Genomic DNA, 24,741 nt, shown 5'->3' on the forward strand with positions numbered 1-24,741 from the left:
ATACTAGGAAGAGCCTTCCATAATTCAACATTGTTGACAATGGAAGACCTGACAATGTCCGAAACCGTCCACACGTAAAAAATATTTCAGCCTTCATTTTCAGACTTGTGTCAACAGCCCTATTAACGCTCAGCCATTTTCAGGTTAAATACTGCTGTCTGCTCGTTGATATAAACTGGACAATGCCCGCACAAATATAACAGTGACATTCAACACAGGATAACTGAACAACTCTCATACGAAGACTAGATTTATATATATATATATATATATATATATATATATATATATATATATATATATATATATATATAATGCTATATATATATATATATATATATATATATATATATATATATATATATATATATATATATTATATACATACATATATATAATACATACATACATATATATATACACACAGAAAGTAGACATATAGAATACGAGTGTGTTAATACGTTAATACCCGCTAATCCACAGGTTATTAGCTATTCATAATGCGCCTAGCTCAATGCCTGAATAAACAGTTCTATGAAAGTGATAGATCATATCAGAGTACATACGAATTTCGAAAAAAAATACACTTTATAAACACGAGACTAAAATATTGATGAGTAGTGGCATTACGTCTACTTAATCTTGATGTTAATTTTATGTGAATGACTGAAGTGAAGTATTTGTTATTTAAGAAGTCTTGATGAGTACGTTTGGTTAGGTTAAGCTATTATCAGAACCCATTAAAATGTTACAATGAAATTACTCTAATTACCATTAGAGTAATTTTACCAATCATTTTCATAAAGGTAAAAACTTCACGATGATGAAAAAGATATTGTAAACCTCAGATTAAAACGAGGAATACGAGAGAAAATATCACAACCTAAATTCATAATGTTTTTTCAAACCCGACTGTCATTAAGTATTTATCCAGCTTCAGCAAACGAATAAAAAAAAAACATTAGCTAATAAAAATTCACATTTGTGATTTTTTCTTTTTTTTATGCGGTATTATTTTCATCCAATTCCCATATATTATCGTTCAGCGAAGATTTTCCCCCCTGGACTTCCATTATGCAATTATCCATCTTCAGTAAACAAATATAGAGGAAGAGCAATGCAAAATAAGAAAAGAGCGAAAATCATGTGTAGATAAGAGGTGTCATTAGCACGGAAAGAACAAGTCAAGGATGACAGTGAAACAAGTAAACAATGCGAAGAAGAAACTTCGGTACAATCGAATTTTCTGTACAGCAGCTACAGCGTATAATCAAGGCCACCGAAAATAGATCTATCTCTCGGTGGTCTCGGTATAATGCGGTATGAGCCACGGCCCATGAAACTTTAACCACGGCCCGGTGGTGGCCTATCCTATATCGTTGCCAGAAGCACGATTATGGCAAATTTTAACCTAAAAAAAATAAAAAATACTGAGGCTAGTGGGCTGCAATTTGGTAAATATGATGATTGAAGGGTGGCTGATCGACATACCAGTTTGCAGCCCTCTAGCCTCAGTAGTTTTTAAGGTCTGAGGGCGGACAGAAAAAGGGCAGACAGAAAAAAGTGCGGACAGAAAAAAGTTCAGACGGATAGACAAAGCCGACACAAGTTTTCTATTACAGAAAACTAAAACCATTAGCAAATAAAATTCACATTTGTAATTTTTTTCCTATTTTCTATGCGGTCTTATCGTTCAGCGAATATTTTCCTTATCGCTCAGCGAATATTTTCCCTCTCGATTTCGTCCTGATCCCGAGCAGATTCAGCCTTCATCCGCTTCAGAACGAAATGGAGATGAAATGGCTTCAAAGGTGAACGATATCTGATTAATATGAAACCGCCCTCCCGAAACTCCGGGATCATTTCAGATATAAATATCCGCATCGGTAAATCTCACAGGAATTTTTCCGATACTTGCTCTGGTTTGGAATCGTTCTTTTGGAATCTGGGAATCCCATTCAATTTGCATATCATAATATCTATCCGCCGACCTAACCCTTCAACTCTTTCTTTCTTTACCTCTGTCTCGACAATGAGAGATAGATAATTAAACACAGATTGATAAAACACTCCTTTAGGTTTCCCCGGGAGCTGTTGTTTTTATCTGTTTTCCCGCACAGTTCGGTTGACAAGTCTTGTCCTTACTCACTTATTGGTGCACTTTTGCTGTTCATCAAAATCACTCTTCATTTCTCTTTTGGCATTTAACACTACTTCATTCTCAAGTTATTTCCTTCAGTTGTTAATCGTCCAAAAATTAATGTAGATTTATCTGCTCCTTCTATCTTCCTTCATTGCAGTGTTCAGAGTTGTTCCAATATATATCAAATCCGCCCTCTTCTAGTGAATTTTATATCTAGTTTGGTTTCACAATATGATCCGCTTTTCTGATTTCTGTTCATTTTTAATGTTTTATTATTTCCTTTCCTTCTTCTACAGTTTCATGTAGTCTCTTTTTAATTCTCTACAGACAGTGGTCCACTTATCCTACATCTCAGCTTTTCCTAACCGCTTGGTGTTATTTCTCTTCAACATTGTGATCGGAAGTGTCCACATAGCAAACTCGTAACTATAAGTAATCAAATCATATAAAAAAAGGAGATAAAATCAACTCTGACAATCAATAATCACAAATTAACCCACTGATGCATTAGAAAATTACTTCACACATCTATGCAAGACGTTAGGATTCTCCTATCAAAGTGTATTTTTGTTTTCATGTCAGCTCATGGGGGAAAATTCTAAGCAGACGTAAAAATCAATAGAAAGGAAACGAAGGCCCTGTTTCTTAATGGAAGCAAGGATATAATTTTAGAGTCAAGAAAAACAGCAGCAAGCAGAGAATTCTAAAGCTTTAAATTCTTTGGTTCGAGAAATACACCTTGCTAAGTTATGGAAAATAATGTTTTTCTCCCAGCATACGTTTTGCACCGACGAAAACTTTGCTTTTCTTCGAACTCAAATTTTATGTTAAATGTCTTTTTTTTTTAACTGAGAAAAAACATTGAAAAGGGCATAAAACAAACCCTGTTTATATTTAAAAATGCAAACAAGCCTCTTAACTGAGACTGAAGCTCATCCTGTTTAATAGCATCCTTGTCTCCTGCATAGTCCAAACCAGCTCTTGAGAGAGAGAGAGAGAGAGAGAGAGAGAGAGAGAGAGAGAGAGAGAGAGAGAGAGAGATGCGGAAGTTCTTGGTACTTTTATTTCACTCAAGATTGACATATAGATCTACTGCTGTTTATAAACGTAGCTTACTGTGTGTGTGTGTGTGTAAAGGTGTGGGTGTAGAAGAGAGAGAGAGAGAGAGAGAGAGAGAGAGAGAGAGAGAGAGAGAGAGAGAAAAGTGTATGGCATTTGTATTTCGCTCATGACTGGAATATGAACATACTTTATTTTTAATCTTAGCTTACACAAACACATACACGCATACACATACAGAGAGAGAGAGAGAGAGAGAGAGAGAGAGAGAGAGAGAGCTTTTCTCCGTAAGTGATATCGCAAGTAGTAAAAACAAGCCTCCAAGAGGCATCTTTGCTTTTATGCCCCGGGATCCCAACGCATCTAAAACCACACGAACAAAGCGAGGTAAACTCATATTCAAAACCAGCGCATTCAGGCTTTTTAAGGACCACTGAGAGAGAGAGAGAGAGAGAGAGAGAGAGAGAGAGAGAGAGAGAGAATGGTGGATTTGACGAAGCGGAAAAATGAGAGGGAGTATACGTATTTTTAAAACATCTCTCTGGGGGTATAAAACTTTATGGCTGCAATGATGCACGCTTGTCCTTTCGTTTGTTTTTATATAATTTTTGCATGTGTGTGCATGATGAACAGCGTCGTGGTTTTACTAATTAGGTAAATTTTTCCAAGTACGATTAATCCATTTATTTTTCAGTTTGAGCAAGTCAATATCATATCTATCTATCTGTTTGACTTAGCTCAAACTAAAAAGAGGTAAAAAAAAATATATATTTACACACACACATATATGTATATATATACAATATATATATATATATATATATATATATATATATATATATATATATATATACTGTATATTACAGAGTTCGTATGTATACCCAGTATACATTAAACGCAGCAAAAATTACCATCTCCCGCATCACCTTCTTACCCAAACTTCATCCCCACTCTCATCCAGATCATTACACCTTGAAAATAAAATATCAGTTAAATTATCATTTACAATTCCGCATTTTTTCTTCGGCAAATTAAATAACATATCTGTGAAGTTATCATTTAAAACTCCGCATATTTTTTCACAAAATCAATGATCCAAACTCAATTTTTTTTTTCTCCCCGCAGCACCATTTCACTAACACAGAAGCTTTTGGCATCGACGTTTTTGCCGACAGCATTTCAGCCTCAAGCGCAGGACTGGCCACTGACGCAGGTTGCCTCGTTTATCGGCTTGCAAATCGGGTCGCTCGTCCGACAACCATTTCTTATTCCCCTCGAGTTATTTCTCATTTTATTCTGTTTTTCGTTCTCTCTAACTCATTTTCAGGGGCAAAGTATAAAGTGTAAGAATAGAATAGAACTTAGGATTCAGGTCAAAGGTCAAGCGCTGGGACCTATGAGGTCATTCAGCGCTGAAACTGAAACTGACAGTAAAAAGGTTTGAAAGGTGTAACAGGAGGAAAACCTCGCAAGAACAGAATGGAAAAGAACAGAATACAGGATTCAGGTCAAAGGTCAAGGCTGGGACCTATGAGCCTGGCTCAGCTGACCCTGAAACTGACAGCAAAAAGTCTGAATGGTAACAGGAGGAAAACCCTGCAGCTGTACTATGAAACAATTGTTAGGAGGGTGTGCAAGATGGAAGAAAGAGAATATGAACGGAGGCACAGTAAAAGAATGAAAAGGGGCTGCAGCTAGCCATAGGACGCTGCAAAGAATCCCAGGACGCTCTGCAGTGCACTGCGGAGGTACTGACGACACTATCCTCACTTGAGTATAAATTGTAATCATTCAGTACTGGTAACAAACCTGAGTAAAATATCCTCTCTACTCCTGCTTACTCTATCAAGTTTGTCACAGAGGACTGTGACACTGACTCAAAATATCAAAGAAAACAGAAATGAACACCGGAATCTTTATATCTTGTATTTAGTATATTTATATTTTAAAAGCTTCACTACAAGTAAATGTATTTTACTTCGATTTATCATTAAAAGCGCCAGGTTTACGTGGTTCCTTCTCAAACTGCAATTCTGAAGGAATTCCCATGGACGTCCTTGTATTTGCCTGGAATGACCGCCTGGAACTAGGTCTCTCTCTCTCTCTCTCTCTCTCTCTCTCTCTCTCTCTCTCTCTCTCTCTCTCTCTCTCTCTCATTTTTTGCGTGACGTTACAAAGAGTTTCACATTCTTTATGTACGCCCGTGATCGATCGATTGGCAGCCTCTATTCTGGGAGAGAAAAGTAGCATGTGACATTTTAAGTCTACCTTTCGGAGACCTTCTCTCTCTCTCACTCTCTCTCTCTCTCTCTATTAGGTTGTCCTAGTTCTTCGGTTCTGCTTCTCTCACGCCGTTCTCGTCTCTCTTTGTGATCTTTTCCCTAACTCCATCTTCATCTCCTTCTTCCCTAGTTCTTGTTCTTTAAACCTTTTCTCTCTCCTTGTATCTTCATCTCCTAAACGAATTCATCTTCTATTTTTATTTTCTCACTTCTTTCTTTCTTTTCTTCATGTGACCTCCTTCCACCCAAATCTACTTCTCCTTTAAGTTGTCCAGGTTCTTAATGTATTTGCTTTTCTTCTCAGTTATTTTTCCTCTTATCTTCCCTAGTTCTTCTTTAAATCTTCTGTCTCCTTCCTTTTCCCTTCATTAATTAATTAATATTTAAGATATTTAAAATATTATTTCATGGATTTAATGCTTTTAAAGTCATTATTTATTTGCTTCTTCCTTTAGGACGTGTAGGTTCTTCCTGCATTTTCACTTCTTCTCACCCCTTTGTCTTCTTATCTTCTTCCCTAAGCTTCAGTTCTTCTTTCCTAACCTGTTTTCTCATTTGTGATCTATACCTTCCCTATTCTGTATCTCCTACTTCCCTAGTTCCTTGTTTCTTCTTCTCTCACTCCCATTTTTCTTCTGATTTACTTCATCCATGTTCTCTATCTTCTTCCCAACATCTTTTCTTCTTCTTCTTCTTCTTCTTCTTCTTCTTCTTCTTCTTCACCACCACCTCCTCCTCCTCCTCCCGTCACCAGCTTTAAATGTACCCAAGTTGTCTGACATCATTAGTGTGTCGAGTTTGTCCTCATAAGGGCTTAAGTGTTTATGCCGGTTTGCATAGATATTCCTTAACGGATGAGACACCGACGGCACTTGGCAATTCACTTACAGCTTCGTTACGGGAGTCTTCGACAGGAGGTTATGGCTTGGTATACTATAATATATGAAAAAAAAAATATGTATAAATGTTGATACGTCACAATTACGAACAACAATGGATTGTATCTATTACTTTCTGATTGTGACTAAGATGAGAATAGTTTTATATATCGTAAGTAATATTTACTCTGTTATACGCATTTTACTTGGCTAATGGAAATATAATTTAAACATTGATATATTATCAAAATATATATATATACCAAACAAACTGATTCAGCGTCCATGAAACAATTATTGTTCATATGACGAAAAACAAATTACTCCGCGCTCACGAACAGAAAATTTAATATTTGATATGCCAATAAGGAAATCGATATACCTTTACTGATAACAAAGTCAATTATTGCTGTATTCTATCCACAAAAAAATATATTTATTGCTGCAAAGTTACATTCCTTTATGCTTTTCATTCCTGTTAACATTTTTACTATATTCATAAAATAGTTTAACCAGATCTTGGATTTTTCCAGTCATGTTCTAAATCTCACCAACTGCTACATAGTTTAACAAAATCCATCCAGCAGATGATAATTCATGACAACTTATTTATTTACGACGTGACCTACTATCTTTTGGGTGCGTGAGAGCAAAGTTAAGCCATTATATCCGAGGTTTGGTAAATGGGTTAGGCTGCAAGTGAACGAGAATTTTCTGCAGTTATTTCAAAGTCTGTCTTCAGATTATCATAGGTATGGAAAAACTCACTAATCTGTGATACATTGAAAAACTGCCTCTAACTCTGTCTATCTGAAAAGTCATTAATCTAAGATGCATTGAAAAACAGAGTCTAACTGTCTCAAAACCTCACTATTCCAAGAGCACAGAAAACAGAATTTAACTCTGGCTATCTGTCCGTCTGAAAAACTCATTAAGACACAATTCTGTCTGTCAGTCTAAAACTCATTAATCTAAGATACACACGCACAAAAAAAAAAACAGAATTTAACTTTGTCTGTCCGTCTGTCTGGCACACACACAACTCTAAGATACATTGAAAAACAGAATTTAACTTTGTCTGTCTGTCTGACAAACACACAACTCTAAGATACATTGAAAAACAAAAACTAACTCTTTCTGAAAAACTCACTAATCTAGTTTACATCGATGAAAAGGAATCTACTATATGTGTCTGTAAAACTTACTAATTAAGACACTTTGAGAAAAAGAATTTAACTCTGTCTGTCTGTAAAACTCACCACTCTAATATACACTGAAAAACAGAGTTTAGCTGTCCGTCTACCTGTCTAAAAAACTCGCTACTCTAAGATACAATAAAAAAAACAGAAATTAACTTTGTGTCTACAAGACTGAAAAACAGAATTTAACTCCGTCTGTCTGTGTTTTAAAACTAACTAATCAAAGATACACTGAAAAACAGAACCTAACTCTGTCTGAAAAACTCACAGATCTAAGATACACTGAAAAACAGAACCTAATTTTGTCTGTCTGTTTTAAAAACTCAGTAATCTAAGATACACTGAAAAACAGAATCTAACTGTCTGAAAAAGTCACAAATCTAAGATACACTGAAAAACAGAGTCTAACTGTCTGAAAAACTCACCAATCTAGGATACACTGAAAAACAGAATCTAACTGTCTGAAAAACTCACAAATCTAAGATACATTTAAAAACAGAATCTAACTCTGTCTGAAAAACTCTCAAATCTAAGATAAACTGAAAAACAGAATCTAACTCTGTCTGAAAAACTCACAAACCTAAGATAAACTGAAAAACAGAATCATACTCTGTCTGAAAAATTCACAAATCTAAGATAAACTGAAAAACAGACTCAAACTCTGTCTGAAAAACTCACAAATCTAAGATACACTGAAAAACAGAATCTAACTCTGTCTGAAAAACTCACAAATCTAAGATAAACTAAAAAACAGAATCTAACTCTATCTGTCTGTCTGAAAAGCGCAGCAATCTAAGATACATTTAAAAACAGATTCTAACTGTCTGAAAAACTCACAAATCTAAGATACATCTAAAAACAGAATCTAACTCTGTCCGAAAAATTCACAAATCTAAGATACATTTAAAAACAGAATCTAACTCTGTCTGAAAAACTCACAAATCTAAGATACATTTAAAAACAGAATCTAACTTTGTCCGAAAAACTCACAAATCTAAGATACACTGAAAAACAGAATCTAACTCTATCTGTTTTTCTGAAAAGCACAGTAATCTAAGATACATTTAAAAACAGAATCTAGCTCTGTCTGAAAAACTCACAAATCTAAGATGAACTGAAAAACAGAATCTAACTCTATCTGTCTGTTTGAAAAGCACAGTAATCTAAGATACATTTAAAAACAGACTCTAACTGTCTGAAAAACTCAGAAACCTAAGATACATTTAAAAACAGAATCTAACTCTGTCCGAAAAACTCACAAATCTAAGTTACATTTAAAAACAGAATCTAACTATGTCTGAAAAACTCACAAATCTAAGATACATTTAAAAACAGAATCTAACTCTGTCTGAAAAACTCACAGATCTAAGATACATTTAAAAACAATTTATAACTCTGAAAAACTCACAAATCTAAGATACATTTAAAAACAGAATCTAACTCTGTCTGAAAAATTCAAGACACACTGAAAAACAGAATCTGACTGACTGAAAAATTCACAAATCTAAGATACACTGAAAAGCAGAAGCTAACTGTCTGAAAAATTCACAAATCTAACATACACTGAAAAACAGAATCTAACTGTCTGAAAAACTTACAAATCTAAGGTACACTGAAAAGCAGAATCTAACTGTCTGAAAAGCTCACAAATCTAAGATCCACTGAAAAACAGAATATAACTCTATCTGTCTGTCTGAAAAACACAGTAATCTAAGATACACTGAAAAACAGAATCTAACTCTGCCTGTCATTATAATGACCTTGAAGAGATTCAGGATCTTAATCTCAGTAATAAGAGAGGATATCAGTAAGAGATGGCAGGATTTTCATCAAGTGTTCTTCATTCGAGAGTCTATCCTTTATTAACTTTTCACTCACTCGGTCCCTTCGCTCTCTTTTACCTCATGATACATTTTTTTCTGGTATTTTAATTCTAATTATCAACTCCATGTCTGCAAAATTTTTCATTTCAAACTTACAGTTTTTTAGCCGGAAATCATCAACGTTTTGTTTTATAATTCCGATATTTAACTTCGGGTGTTTTTCAGAATTAAAACGATTAAACTAAAATATGTTTAGTCTTTATCATTGTCTAAAGGCCTATTCAACTTAAATGATTAACATTTGGCTTTTATAGTTTTTGATCTTTAATTAATTGTTAACTTTTAGCTTTTCAGTTTCAACTTTTAAACTATGGTACGTTTATTTCCGAAGATTATTTTCATATATGTATTTTGTATTTTCATTTCTATCTTTCTTATTATACATTATAGTTGTAAGTTTTGGCCTTTTTAGTTCTAAAGTATCTTATATTTTCACTTTTATCTTCTGTTCATAATTCGTCACAGCTATAAGCTATAGGTCTTTTTAATTCAAACTTGACAGATAATTAAAAAAAAAAAGACTGATAATTAGGTGCTGCCGTAAAACCTCAGTATTCTAAATATTTCACTTTCCTGGTCCGCTGGTACAGGTTAGTGTCGTGGCATGCCACTCAGATGTCGCTGGTTCGCGCCTCCCCCCGGGCGATGAGAAATCACTGGCTCTGTATCATGACCAGTTACTGCTGCAGTGTTGGGTCTGGGGTGGGAGGTTGAAACCAACATTCTTTGCAAGCTTGAATTTCAAGTCAATGGCCCCCTGTGTGTTTGTTCCATGAATAGGTTTCATCTACTGAAATATAATATATGTAATAATAATAATAATAATAATAATAATAATAATAATAATAATAATCTCCATCCTGTGCTTTTCATGAATTCATCCAATAATTCGATAACACGAACGTTTTTACCTCATTCCCAAAGCTCTCACTATCATCAGGCCGTCAAGCCGTGAAATTTCTTCGTCATCGCTGTAACTCAAAAACAACTTAAACTCTTCCTGGGGACTTGTGACAACTTCACTTACACCGCGATGGCAGACCAATTTGGCAGAATCACCAGCGACGTCAAATAAATTGGTGACGAATTCTGTGAGGTAGGATGACGTAAGCATTCTTTCCTTATATGCAAGTTTACAAGTTGTTTTTTCTTTTTTTTTTTCTTTTTACTAAGTTTGTGGTGTAGGCTATTCTTGCCGATTTGTTGTAAGGAGAAGTTAATTATTTCTTAGTTTAACCAGACCACTGAGCTGATTAACAGCTCTCCTAGGGCTGGCCCGAAGGATTAGATTTATTTTACGTGGCTAAGAACCAACTGGTTACCTAGCAACGGGACCTACAGCTTATTGTGGAATCCAAGCCACATTATGACGAGAATGAATTTCTATCACCAGAAATAATTCCTCCTAATTCTTCACTGGCCCGGTCGGAGAGTCGAACGCTGGGCCAATAGCGTACAAACAGAGCTCTACCCACCCCTCCAAAGAAGAACTTGTTGTAAAGAGAACTTACAGCATAATATAATACATTATTTATGAAATTTAAATTAAACTCTTTCACAATTAACATCGTTAACAATACCTCGTATTACGTCGCCGCTGACATGGCAAAACTCGAGGTAAAATATATTATTTATGAAGTTATAATAAGAATATTTCACAATCAGATTGGTGAAAAATACTTGTGTGTTTTGTCGTCTGTGACATAAAAAGGATATTTCATCTAAATAACAAAAGTTTTAACTTTTGTTATTCATGTGAAATAACCGAGAATATGATTAGAAAATGTTCTTGAGCCAGACATTTTTTTAATCATTTAACCTGATTTTGTCAACAAGAACTTTTGTCATCACTTAACGAGAAAATTCCATTAATCGCGAAAGCAGCCACTAACCGCCACCCCCCCCGCCCCCACCTCCCCGCCTTCTCACCTATCCATTCAATTTCTCTTGTAAGATTGACGTTCTTTTGGGCAGAGATTGAATGGCTGATTGATTAATTGATTCTATGCAACCAGACTTTGCAAAGACGATGGTCAACCCGCCGTATTTTTGGGAAGAGCTGCCCGGAAGTCTCCAGAACATCTACGTAAGTTATCCTCGTTAAAATATTTAGGCCCTAAGAGGCAGGAATCAACATCACAATTTACTTGAATTACCTAAGGTGTCATGTTTAAGGTAAGGGAAAATAAGATACAACTAGAATTATCTAAAGACTCATGTTTAAGGTAAGAAATAAAAAGATACATCTTCTTGAAATTATCTAGTTATTTTTAAAGGAATAAAAAACATATACAACTTATTTGAATTGTCTAGCGAGCCATGTTTAAGCAAAGAAAAAAAGATAAGTATGTCATAAAGAATTGTCAGCAAATGTAACACCACTAACATCCTGTTAGTGAAGTCTTTTCAAGCATCACTCATTTCTGGTTAATGAAAGCACTGTACACATTACTTGCGCTTTCATCGCAGGTGAAAAATATGCTTTCTTAAGTCCCTAATTAGTAGGTGTAGAGAAGCATACACTATGCTCATGTTCCAGATTCCATGCGTTGTACCGTCCTTGAAAATGTACAAGTGTGTGTGTGTACATCAAACTTGCGTTATGGGTGGTTTGTAAAAACACAAACACTTAGATGTGTTTTTTAACTAGAAACCAGTTTGTTGAACATTAGAATATTATATATATATATATACTATATATATATATATATATATATATATATATATATATATATATATATATATATATATATATACAACTTATCTAATGTGAGTGACTCGACTGATTTTCATTTATTAAGTTGCTCTGAAAACGAAAAAACTGATTGAATATGGTCATCAGATTTTGGATAGAAAAAGCTAACGTCTGCAGTTTTAAGAACGAAAGCCTGGGTGGCTTAGGTTACCAATTAGTCATTTCTTGTTGGGATATTTTGTACGCGCAGTACTTAAAGACGGAACTAAAATTTCGTAAACAACACTACGAAAAATTTCGTAAACTTAAGACAGAGATAAAATATCGTAAAATTTAGGACAAAAATAAATTTTGTAAAATTCAAGACAGAACTAAATTTCGTAAACTTAAGACATAAACTAAAATTTCGTAAAACTTAAGGCAGGTTTCGTAAAGCTGCCATCTTTTATATCACTCCATTTACTTTTAATCTTCCATTTTCTCAGGAATGGAGAAAGGGGAAAGGGCGTTAACGGGAAGGAGGGAGGGGAAGAGGAGCTAATGTTGGTTCCTTTTTTTTTTTTTTTAAAGAAGGAACTTCATAAGAGGCTACTATCTCTGCAAAAAATATTTGAAGTTTGGACATTAATATGGAAATATGAAAATGGATCTTTCTAACATGAAAACTACATAACCATCGACAATCGATAGACATAATAAGCCTAACTTAAAAGCCCAACCTCCCCCCTTCTCTCTCTCTCTCTCTCTCTTATTGTTTTCAATGTCAAGACCACTATACAAGGGCTATCGAAAATCTGCTATGATAAGGCAAATCAAATCAGAGCCCCATTCACAATCCGTTCCTCCATTGTTGAAACTCCATCACTCATCTATCCATTATCCAATCGTATCTACTTCAGTACCTCTCCATTAATTTTTAAATGGCCCTTTTGTTTGTCATACAAAATCCGATGATCTTCTTTTCGAGCCCTTCTTCTTCTTCTTCTCTCTCTCTCTCTCTCTCTCTCTCTCTCTCTCTCTCTCTCTCTCTCTCTCTCTCTCTCTCTCTCTCTCTCTCTCTAAGATGCGCTTATCAGGTAAAAAAAAAAACACTGAAAAATTATTTCCACCCCAATGCCACAAGAAAATAAACTATAGTAATTTTTTAAAATGTTTCATTCTATCTGAAATATTCTACCAAAACGTGCTCTCTCTCTCTCTCTCTCTCTCTCTCTCCCTCTCTCTCTCTCTCTCTCTCTCTCTCTCTCTGTGTGGCATAACGAGTTGACGCCAAACACGCGAAGAGGTTTATTCAGCCTTTTTTCCACTTTGACGAAAGCATTCATTTTTCAACTAAGTTGTCACAGGCAGACAAAATACTCATTAATCAAGAAAATCACCAGCGTTTAAAGCAAGCTGTGGGAAACCGCTTCAGTCTTAACATGTTTAAAACTCGCTGACAAAGTGGAGTTGCTTAGTCCTTCGACTGGAAGTGTTTTGCGAGGATATTCATAATATGAATAGTTAAATTCAACTTTGCTGATTAGCTTTCAATGGCGAAAGGGCTAAACAAAACATGCGGCAAATTCACACACGTTCATAGATGCTATACATGTTTACACACATTTCTATATATGTTTGTATGTGCACATGTATATATAGAAATATATAAAAAGTCTGTTTACACGACCAAATCATATATTTTGATTAAAAAACTTCTGTAAACCGACACTAGATTATAGATGACTGTTAATCGAAATATTTGATTTTCGTGTAACAATGTTTTATGGGCCTTTTAAAACATCACAAAACATAGTTAGGTTTTTGATAAAATACACACATATATATATATATATATATATATATATATATATATATATATATATATATATATATATATATATATATATATATATATGTGTGTGTGTGTGTCAATATTGTGTGTGTGTGTGTGTGTGTGTGAACACCCGTCTGCGCTCGCGCATGGAAACTGAAGTCTAATAAGTATCCCAAAGGCCGTGGTCAACTCTAATGCTCACCTGCAGAAAATGGACATTATGAGGACTCTGCAGGCATCTAATTATCATTGCAAGAGGGGGAACAGCCGCCAGAAAAGAAAAGCCTGAAATTCGAGTATAAAAAAAAACCGACTGAGATACAGGTGATAAGGGAATGAACTCCCTTGAAAGCTTATTACCAGAGAGGTCAAGAGAGGTGTTGTGACTTAAACTGTTATGCAAGAGAAAACTGAAAACAACAGTTCTGATGTTTTTTAAAGATAATTTCTTCTTTTTTTGAGGGGAGGGCAAAAATCTAAGGCTGCGAGATAAGACAAACTAAAATTACAGGGGAAGAAAAGGAAGAGAAAGATAAAAAGATAAAAAAAGTTTCCTAAATATTAAAGTGTGACTCCTAAAAAAAATTTAACTGACAAGTACCTCTCCACCACTGAATAAGAGTCCTTATGGTACAAGGACAACAAATCCCAAATCAGCTTAAATATTGTAGTAATGCTTTAAATTTAGATAAAAGGTACAAAATAATCTGTGCTGTAATTATGTTTTTTATGAATTTCATTAATGATGTAAATGACTAATTTTCAAAAAAGTAGAACAGAAATTACTGTACTAAATTATTATAAGCTCCAACCTTGAATTCATAAATAAAATATATTCTAATATGAACTGAATGTGATTGCAAAATCGACTGTAGGTAATTAGCGTAAGTCTTGTTCCCTTTCCCATTTGTTAAATACATTATAAACATTTAAAAAGAGTATGCAGTGTAAATTTGTTCACGTACCATTAATAATTTCAGTAAACACAAAATTTTATGTAAAGTATCTTATTCCACATTTTAATTGCACTTTCTCTTAATTCCCCTAATTGTTGACGGCTTCTCGTAACATTTTACACAAACACAAGAGCGCGCGCACACACACACCTTGCAAAATCTGATAAACAAAAACAAATATATCATAACATGTACCTCTACGTAGTTATGGGATTTGTTCCCGAACATGTCATAATAACAACAAAGATCACGCATTTTTTATCATATTATTTATTTAAATCCTCATCCAACATTAAGCAAAAGCGAGAGACTAAAATAATAAGGTCAGTGTAAACACGGCCTTTTGCATTCGAAAGCACGATTCATTTATTATACACAACACGACCCCAATTTCCTTCTTGCATGACGGAGGGCTTTAGCATACGTCCCCAAAATGTATTTCACGCGAGGGTAATGAAATAACAATCCTCCCCCCCCACCACCCCCAGTTTGATATTTTGTTTTATCGACACTCTCAGCCATCGCGCTGGAAATCGTTTACCGATATTTCGGGATTACCAATGACCGCCTCAATCAGATAGTCCGGACGGGGGCGGGGGCGGGCGCCGGGACGCAAATGATATACGAAATCGAGAATTTCAACCCCCGTTTGATTCGGCGGGATTTCAAAGGATCCGCCGAATGCTTTGCAATTCAGCGTTTGCTTTGCTATTCAGCACTTATTATGCGAGTTGTTATCAAGCGCTCGGAATTACTGCTGCCGGTCAGCTTGTCTGCGCGGCTGTCCGGGGGAATAAATAAATGAAATGGAAAGTAGACGAAATATATGAGACTCGTTCACGTAGCCTAAACAGTGTCTGCTGGAACAGATGCGTATTTATCACATTGGAACAAAATTAATGCAAGATTCGTTCTCTTATCTGCATGATGAGATTTTCGTACGCGCAGTTGTAAACGGAACAAGTCAAATACACGCGAGCGCACAAAGACCTATCTATCTATCTATCTATCTATCTCATCTATCTATCTATCTATCTATCTACTATTATCTACCCATCCATCCATCTATATATATATACTGGTATATATACATATACATATATGTATATGTATACATGTATATATATATATATATATATATATATATATATATATATATATATATATATATATATATATATATATATATATATATATATACATATACTGTATACATATATATATGTGTGTCACGTGTGTTTCTTTTTGAGTGGGTGACTCAAAGGCACATCTAACCCTCCATATTCAGAAATAATTTAATGGACAAACTGCCAAGTACCCCAAATCGTGCCTTCCGCCCTCTGGAATATTCAAACGGTTTAAAAGTGCACACATATCTACCACTTCCTGATAATCCATCACCTAACGCCCAAATTATCATACCTACTGGAGGAATAAAACAACATAAAAGAAAGTGAATTCGATGAAAATATCAAGATGTTTTAACAGTCTCATGCTAACTACGCGTTCCCTGAAGAGCCGCGATCGACCACCAGAGCAACAACAAATCATTAAGGTAACATTTTCCTGACATTAGCGTTGAATGTGGCGCTCAAACATTCGTACCTAAAAGTTAAAGAGAAGTGAAAAAGCCTGCCACTTTCTGTGTTACATTGGGGAGAGAGAGAGAGAGAGAGAGAGAGAGAGAGAGAGAGAGAGAGAGAGAGAGATTTTAATTTAGGTCCTTCTCTTATCTTAGGAAATACTGCAAATTTATGATGATGATGACGCAAGAGGAAGTTGTAATTTAGAATACATTCATCAGAAAATTTCATAATTATATTTTTCGAATATGGACCTAAACCAGGCTTTTCATATACACAAGAGCTTTCACACACATCGATCATTGCAAAAATGATGAGGCAGCAATTAATCGCAGTAGAATAAAAGAAAAAACAACTGAGTGGCAGTAATAATAATTATGGCTAAAAGTACTCTCTCTCTCTCTCTCTCTCTCTCTCTCTCTCTCTCTCTCTCCCTTCTCTCTCTCTAACTAATCTCAATAAAAGGAAAAGATCATTAAGTACAAAAAATTCGAATAAAATTTTTTTTTCCCTTTATCTATCACTCTCTCTCTCCACACACACACACACACGTACACACACATACGTACACACACACACAGTACACTTGAAAGACAGACAAACAAACAAACAAACAGCAGAAACCAAAACAGGGCCACACTTGTACCAAAAACCATCTCTACTCTCATCTAATCATTATTCCCATTCTCTTCCTTTGAATATTTTTCTTTTTTTCGCAGAACGATTCATTTCCAGTCGCATCATTTTCCTAAACGCTCGCCGAGAGAGAGAGAGAGAGAGAGAGAGAGAGAGAGAGAGAGAGAGAGAGAGAGAGAGAGAGAGAGAGGAACATCATGACCGAGTTTATATACATACACACTCTCATAACAGTTATATGCTTTTGACTTTCGAAGGTAAATTCCGAGTGTAGCGTGAAATTTAATTGAATTCCAGTCCATTCCGCCGCCTGCCAAACGACTCCTTCCCTTCAATGCATTTCCTCGGGACAAATGAATTTTCCACGTGCTCTTTCTTTTGTTTTCTTCTTTTTTTCCCCACCCCTCTACAATAATTATCTATTATTTTTTTTTCTTCCCTTTTCAGTCAACGAGAATCTTTTGTCAGAGTTGGGATGCATTACATTATTTTTTTTTTTTGTAAGAGGAGGAGGAGGAGGAGGAGGAGGAGAAATCACAGGTCAACTTAATGCAGTTGAATTTTGTATTGCTGTTTTACTTTTAAATGATCAATAATTTATCCACATTTTTAGCAACAAAGCAACGGAAATCTTTTGTCCCTCTGGAATTATATTTACTGAATCTGGGGAAGAAAAGACGTATCGCCGAACGTACAAATTAATTTAATCATTTCCTCTTCACTGTGATTATTTATTCATTTTATACGTTATTTATTTATTTATTTCAGGACTTAAATTAAAGAAATGATCTCGTTATTTTCAGGTTATACTGTATTTTTGTGTACAGAGGAGATACGCAAGGTAACATGAATAAGTAAAAAAATGCGCCAAAGTTTCTTCAGCGCAATCCAGTTTTCTGTACATCGTACAGTATAAACAAGACCACCGAAAATAGCTCTATCTTTCGGTGGTCTCGGTATAATTCTATATGAGCTGCGGCCCATGAAACTTTAACCACGGCCGGATGGTGGCCTAGCCTATATCATTGCCAGATGCACGATTATGGCTAACTTTAACCTTAAGTAAAATAAAAACTACTGAGGCTAGGGGGCTACATTTTGGTATGTTTGATGATTGGAGTGTGGATGATCAACATACCAATTTGCAGCCCTCTAGCCTTTGTAGTTTTTAAGATCTGGGGGCGGACAGAAATAGTGAGGACGGACAGACAAAGCCGGCACAACAGTTTTCTTTTACAGAAAACGAAAACAGGGAATTCTGTCATCTTTATATTCACGGCTTATTCTTCTCGACAGAACGGAAGCAATTTGTCACTTCTAAGAAAAACTAATCTCTTCTTCTCCCATGGGAGACTGAAGGTGCTGCTCACATCGAAATAAACAACACACCCACCCCCCACCCCCTCCCGACAAAAATAACAAAAAACAAAAAATATTGCAAACGAAACAATGAAATATTCAAACCAAGAGCCGAACTACTGTCTTGATGCTTTCCACTCTTCTTTCTCAACAATATCAAAAACAGCACTCCAACAGCTGTCCCACAATGATTACATAATGAACTTCCATCATATCATAAGGCATTATGATAATGCAAATGCCAATTTGCAATACAGATACTGTGAAGATCTCAAATAACATCCATACGCACAAATAACTCTTCTCTCATCCCTATTACCTCATGTTATTTCTTCATTACTGAAGTCCTGAATATGTTATGCAAAACCCAATGCACTAGCGGAGCCAGAAAAATTTCATGGGGGAAGGCACCAATTTTCATATTATACACACATACACATACACACACACACACACTCACAAACACTTATGTGTATGTGTGATGTATATATATATATATATATATATATATATATATATATATATATATATATATATATATATATATATATATATATATATCTATAATATTTTTTTTCCATTTTTATATTTATCATTTATGTTACTTTTATCTAAATCTTCAGTATTATTATTTTGTCATTATTTTTCATGGGGGGCTACGTGCCCCCCTCCACCGCTAGTGACCTAATATGACGATTTTATCCATAATTCTCAACAAATTAAATAAAAAACTATCATCATTTTTATTTACAATGATGATAGTTTTTTATTTTATTTTTTGAGAATAAATAAATAAATAAATAAATAAAATAAAATAAATAAATAAATAAAATAAAATAAAATAAAAATAAAACTACCATCACTTATAATGCCTTGCACGGAAGAATTAAAATGAAATCCATCATCTGTCGCAAGCATCCCATGAAAGACAGAAAGAAAGTTCTCCATGCTACCAACATCACTTTTAATAGAAAAGTCGACTGCGAAAAAACGTATCTTTATGCCGTTATTGAGCCAGTGACTAATGGGTGAAAAAGGAAAATTGCACGGGAATGGAAAAGGCCTAACTCTACAGGAAACGGAAAACGTACCTCTGGAAAACCGAACGTTTGAAACGGACGTTAAAATCGAGCGTTTATACCGGACGTTTAAACCGTACGTTTAAACAGGTCATTTAAACTGGACGTTAAAACCGAACGTTTAAAACGAACATTAAAACTGAATGTTTTAACTGAACGTTCAAATTGGACATTTAAACCGGACGTGTAAACCAAAAATTCAAACCGGGAGTTTAAATCCTGCATTAAAACTGGTCCTTTAAACAGGATGGTAAAACCAAACGTTTAAACGAGCATTTAAACTGCATGGTTTAACCGAACGTTCAAATTGGACGTTTAAACCAAATATTTAAACCGGGAGTTTAAACCGGACATTTAAACCGAACGTTTATACTGGACTTTTAAACCATACGTTTGAACCGGGCTTTTAAACCGAAATGTTTATACTGGACTTTTTAAACTGAATGTTTAAAATGGGAATTTAAACCGAATGTTTGAACCAGGCGTTTAAACCGAACGTTTGAACCAGGCGTTTAAACCGAACGTTTATGCTGGACTTTTAAACTGAGCGTTTAAACCTGGCATTTAAACGGAACGTTAGAACCGGACTTTTAAATCGGACGTGCATACTGGACGTTTAAAGTGAACGTTTGAACCGGACGTTTAAACCGGACGTGTATACTGGACGTTTAAAGTAAACGTTTGAACCGGACGTTTAAACCAGACGTGTATACCTGATTAAAAGCTAACATTTAATCCAGACGTTTATAGCAATCATAAGCGTAAACAACTGATCTAATTGTGTAAACTGACGTCATAATGAAGAAGGATTTTTAGCTCCACCAAAGAAACGTTCTATAAAACCCAAACAAGCATCAGAGAACGCAGACTTGCCACGGTTCAACCTTTTGTTTAAAAAAAGAAAAAAATAAATAAGTCATCAACTGAGCTAGACAGCCTAGTCTATTTTTAATGAGCCAGAAAGTAACTGTAAATGGTCGAGGGGATTGTTTTGTTATTAATTAAAACCAATCACTGATTAATGAAGCCTCTCGTTTTCTGTCCTGTACTTAGGAAATCTGATACTGTGAGCATAGGGTTCATTTTTCTGGAAACTACACTACCAGTTAATAAAGGTGTGTGTGTGTGTCTGTGTAATTAGCACTGGAATATTCAATTTGAATTTCTGCCGCACGAAATAATAAAGACAAGTCGTTTTCGCAAAAGGGATCACACTGACAAATACTGACACTTTCACACTTACCATAAGAATCTTCATTGTCACTTCACCATTTTCAATTCGTCACTTCCCATAAGGTTCCAGTCATCACAATTAATCAACGATAAGCTCATTCCCAACGAATTCAATTTCAAGAATACATGACAGTTCAAAACCACAAGGAAATCTTAGCAAAACCATTTATTGTGAACTCACGTGACTACTATCTTTTACAGAGCAGTACTACTACATAAAAATATACTGAAACAAACTCAGTCACTGCCGGTAGCATCAGAGTCTTATTGTTTGCTGCAAGACTCTACGTAGGCGGAAAGCAGGATGTTTCAGGCTTCATTGTGACCTACTGCCCCGGCACCAATCACTTTCAATCTTTTGCAGAGCAGCGCTGCATAAAAATGAAGCAAGTCACCGCCGTTAGCATCAGACTCCTAGAGTTTGTTGCAAGTTTCATCTATCTGAGCTTAAATTACGACGTCTCAGGCTTCATTGTTACCCACTGTCTCTGGCATCAGGCTCTTAATAGGTCAGCTGAAAGCTTCATAAACAAACTGTTTCTTTGAATGGAATGGAATTTAGAGTTTAGGCCAAAGGCCAAGCACTGGGACCTATGAGGTCTTTCAGCGATGGAAAGGAAATTGACAGTAGGTAGGTTTTAATGGTGCAACTTTGAAATAATTGTTAGGAGAGGGTGGATAGCAAGATGGAAGGTAATATGAACGGAGATACAGAAAGGGAATGAAAAGGGTTGCAACTCGGGGCCGAATGGACGCTGCAAAGAAACTTTAGTAATGCCTACAGTGCACCCCGTGAGGTGCACTGACGGCACTAACCCCTTACGGGGCGGTTTCCTTGAAGGGATTGGGAAAAGATTGACCTTATCTCTAACCTTCCTCGGCATCGAGCTCAATACAGTAATATATTCCAATAACGCTCTTGGCAGGAAGGACGAGATTTCTTTCCCAGAAGCGTTTTTGAGAAATCGTGAAATAACACAGTTTGAAATCAAAAAGTCCTTCAAAAGAAGGCATCGTGCTTACCCCATACAAAAATGGGAAAAAAGCACGTTAAAAGAAGAAGAAGAAGAAGAAGTTTGATAAAGGAAACCAATTGCTCGTCATGTGATTAAATTATTGATTGTATGTAGCGTGGGACTCCACGCGAAACGTTTGGTGACAAAGTTTCTGAATATCTAAATCATTCAATATCTACGCCAAGGGAAAAAATGATACTTTGGGGAAAAAACAAGTATTTCAAAATGGTCCCGTTTAATGGATGTTACTGTTTTCGATATATTTCTCGCATGAAAGAACAAAATACCCTTTTTGGTCCGCAATATTTCAAGGACGAGTTGTACTACATCTTTTCTCGTCCAAGCAGAGAATCTTTTTTTTTTTTTTTGCTCTGTTTGTTAGATTCTTTCGGTTGTTTAGTGTCTCTGTGCTTCCTAAAATAAAAGGATTTTGGTCTCATATTTATAGGTTGGATTAAATCACAACTGGAGATTTATCTTTTTCGAGTTTCTGTTGTTGGATAAAGCTTCCCAAAGTACAGTCTAACCTGAACCTAGTATATATATATATATATATATATATATATATATATATATATATATATATATATATATATATATATATATATATATATATATATATAATGAAAATAAACCCATAAAACACTATTTAAACGTTGAAACCATATATTTCAGGCACTTGTTTCTGTGCCCCTGTTCACTGGTAGAATATGGACAGGTGGAAAGTTACAATGGTATATATACAAAAACATGAAGGTGTGGCCTTAGGCCTCCCGATGTTAAGGAGGTGGCGTTTCTTAAGGAGGAGATTGACCAAATTCCCTAGTGGTTTTTTTGGCCTCATTAGCTCCCGTTTGGCGATGGATCTGGCGGTCGCGTTTCTTGGGTCATCTTCTTCAAAAGGGGTCCGAGGATTAGGTGTCAATGGCGTCCGATTTCCAGTGTCCCCTGACAGGTTCATATTGTTGGTTTGATTGATAAGCAGATTCCAGCATCTTTCTTTTGTACGGACAGCTACTCTTGAAAACCAACTCCGCCCCACTCCAGTTAATGACATGCCCTGTACATATTAGAAATACAGGGCATGTCATTAACTCAATAGTTTTCATTTTGTTTAAGGTTAAAGTTAGCCATAATCGTGCATCTGGCAACGACATGGGACAGGTCACCACCGGGCCGTGGTTAAAGATACCGAGACCACAGAAAGATAAATCTATTTTCGGTGGCCTTGGTTATACGCTGTGCAGAAGACTCGACTGCGCCGAAGAAACTTCGGCTCATTTTTTACTTGTTTATCTTATGTTTACAAAAGCACAAATGGAAGAGTATGAGTTCACCAGCTGACGCTTTCAGAAACGAGCAAAAGAAAATAGCAAAAATATCACAACCGTTCAGGTATTTTCTCTACATATGCTTGGTGTGGTTAGACCACCAGAATCCTGCTTTTGTGTGTCTACAAGTTCTAAAATGTATGAACTGAAAAAAAAGTAAAATTGCAGGACAACAGATTCGTAGAGCAATTGGTTAAGGTAAGCAAAGTTATGTGAAAATCTTAAAGCAATGTGCTAAAAAAGCAAAATTGCTTGTCACCAAGTTTTTATATTAATAGGCTACAGAAAGCAAAATTGCATGTCTTTATATACTTAAATTAATAATCTAAGTAACTAAAAATTGCATTTCTACAAAGTCTCGAATCAATGAGCTGAAAAAGCTTGTCTACTAATTCTTATCAATAATGAAAGGAAAATTGCATGTCTATAAATTCTTACAATAATATGCCAAAGAAAGCAAGCTTCCATGTCAACAAATACTTAAATAATTGAGTTAAAAAACCAAAATTGTAAGATCAGACGTTCTTTTATTCATATGCAAAGGAAAGCAAAATAACACATCTGTAAACTCTTAAATCAAAAAGCAAAATTTTACGTCTATATATTCTCAAAACAATAAGCTAAAGAAAATAAAGTTATATGTCTATAAATGCTTAAACTAAAAGAAGAGTAAAATTGAAATTCAATAAATTTTTATATCAATATTCTAAAGATAGCAAAGGGGTAAATAAAATGAAACCTGAAAGAAAATAAAGAGAAAAGAGAGAGAGGGGGAAACTCTAGAGTAATATATCCTCCACTTTAAAAGCGAAAGACCGTTGGTTCCTGGCCCCCCAAAAATTTTAAAAAAATTGAAATTCATAAACCAAAACCATATCTCAACTTTCCATCTCGTTGCCAAAAATCTGCTTTCTCTTTAAGCCCCCCTCAGCTCTCTCTCTCTCTCTCTCTCTCTCTCTCTCTCTCTCTCTCTCTCTCTCTCTCTCTCTCAATAAACCCGAATTTTTTTGTGGATCACTCTTTCTTAAGAATGAGATTGTCATTAAACTATTTACAGATTACAAAAAAAAAAAAAAAAAATAATGCATCACAGTCTTCATACATTTTCATTCTCTCTCTCTCTCTCTCTCTCTCTCTCTCTCTCTCTCTCTCTCTCTCTCTCTCTCTCTCTCTCTCCAGTCCAGCTTTTATTACTTTTCCACCGTTGCACTCCGATATCTCAGGACTTATTGTTGGGATATTCAGAGAATGCAAATAAATGAAAACGTCCAATAAATAAACAGACACACATACACACACACAAACAGGGACCTGAAAGGGAAAAATAATGCTTCTACTCAGCTTGGGTTCGTGACAATGCTTCCAATTTGGAAAATGTCAGGAATTTCCAAATTAAAACTTTGCCCAGGAGAGTTCATGGTGTACTCGTGGATGTGGCAGACCCGGATAAAGAAGTGTGTTGGGGGGAGGTTTATGGATACGATTTAACGTCCGCGTAATATGTATATCTATATGTAAATGAATGTATGTCTGTGTGTATATAACATACATAAATACATTATATATATACACACATCTATATATGCATACACA

General features: G+C 35.3%; 1 protein-coding gene across 1 annotated transcript in view; it reads left to right on the top strand.

Annotated features, from left to right (window-relative positions):
- The first annotated feature begins 11,473 nt into the window (after window positions 1–11,473).
- The window catches only part of LOC136842799 (uncharacterized), a 26,855-nt gene continuing 13,587 nt past the window's right edge, over window positions 11,474–24,741 (top strand). The window contains exon 1 of the mRNA XM_067110655.1: window positions 11,474–11,530. Within this exon, the coding sequence (XP_066966756.1) occupies window positions 11,474–11,530 (57 nt within the window). The remainder of the gene's footprint in view (window positions 11,531–24,741) is intronic.

Source organism: Macrobrachium rosenbergii, chromosome 2, assembly GCF_040412425.1.
Source record: "Macrobrachium rosenbergii isolate ZJJX-2024 chromosome 2, ASM4041242v1, whole genome shotgun sequence".
Lineage (NCBI taxonomy): Eukaryota > Metazoa > Arthropoda > Malacostraca > Decapoda > Palaemonidae > Macrobrachium > Macrobrachium rosenbergii.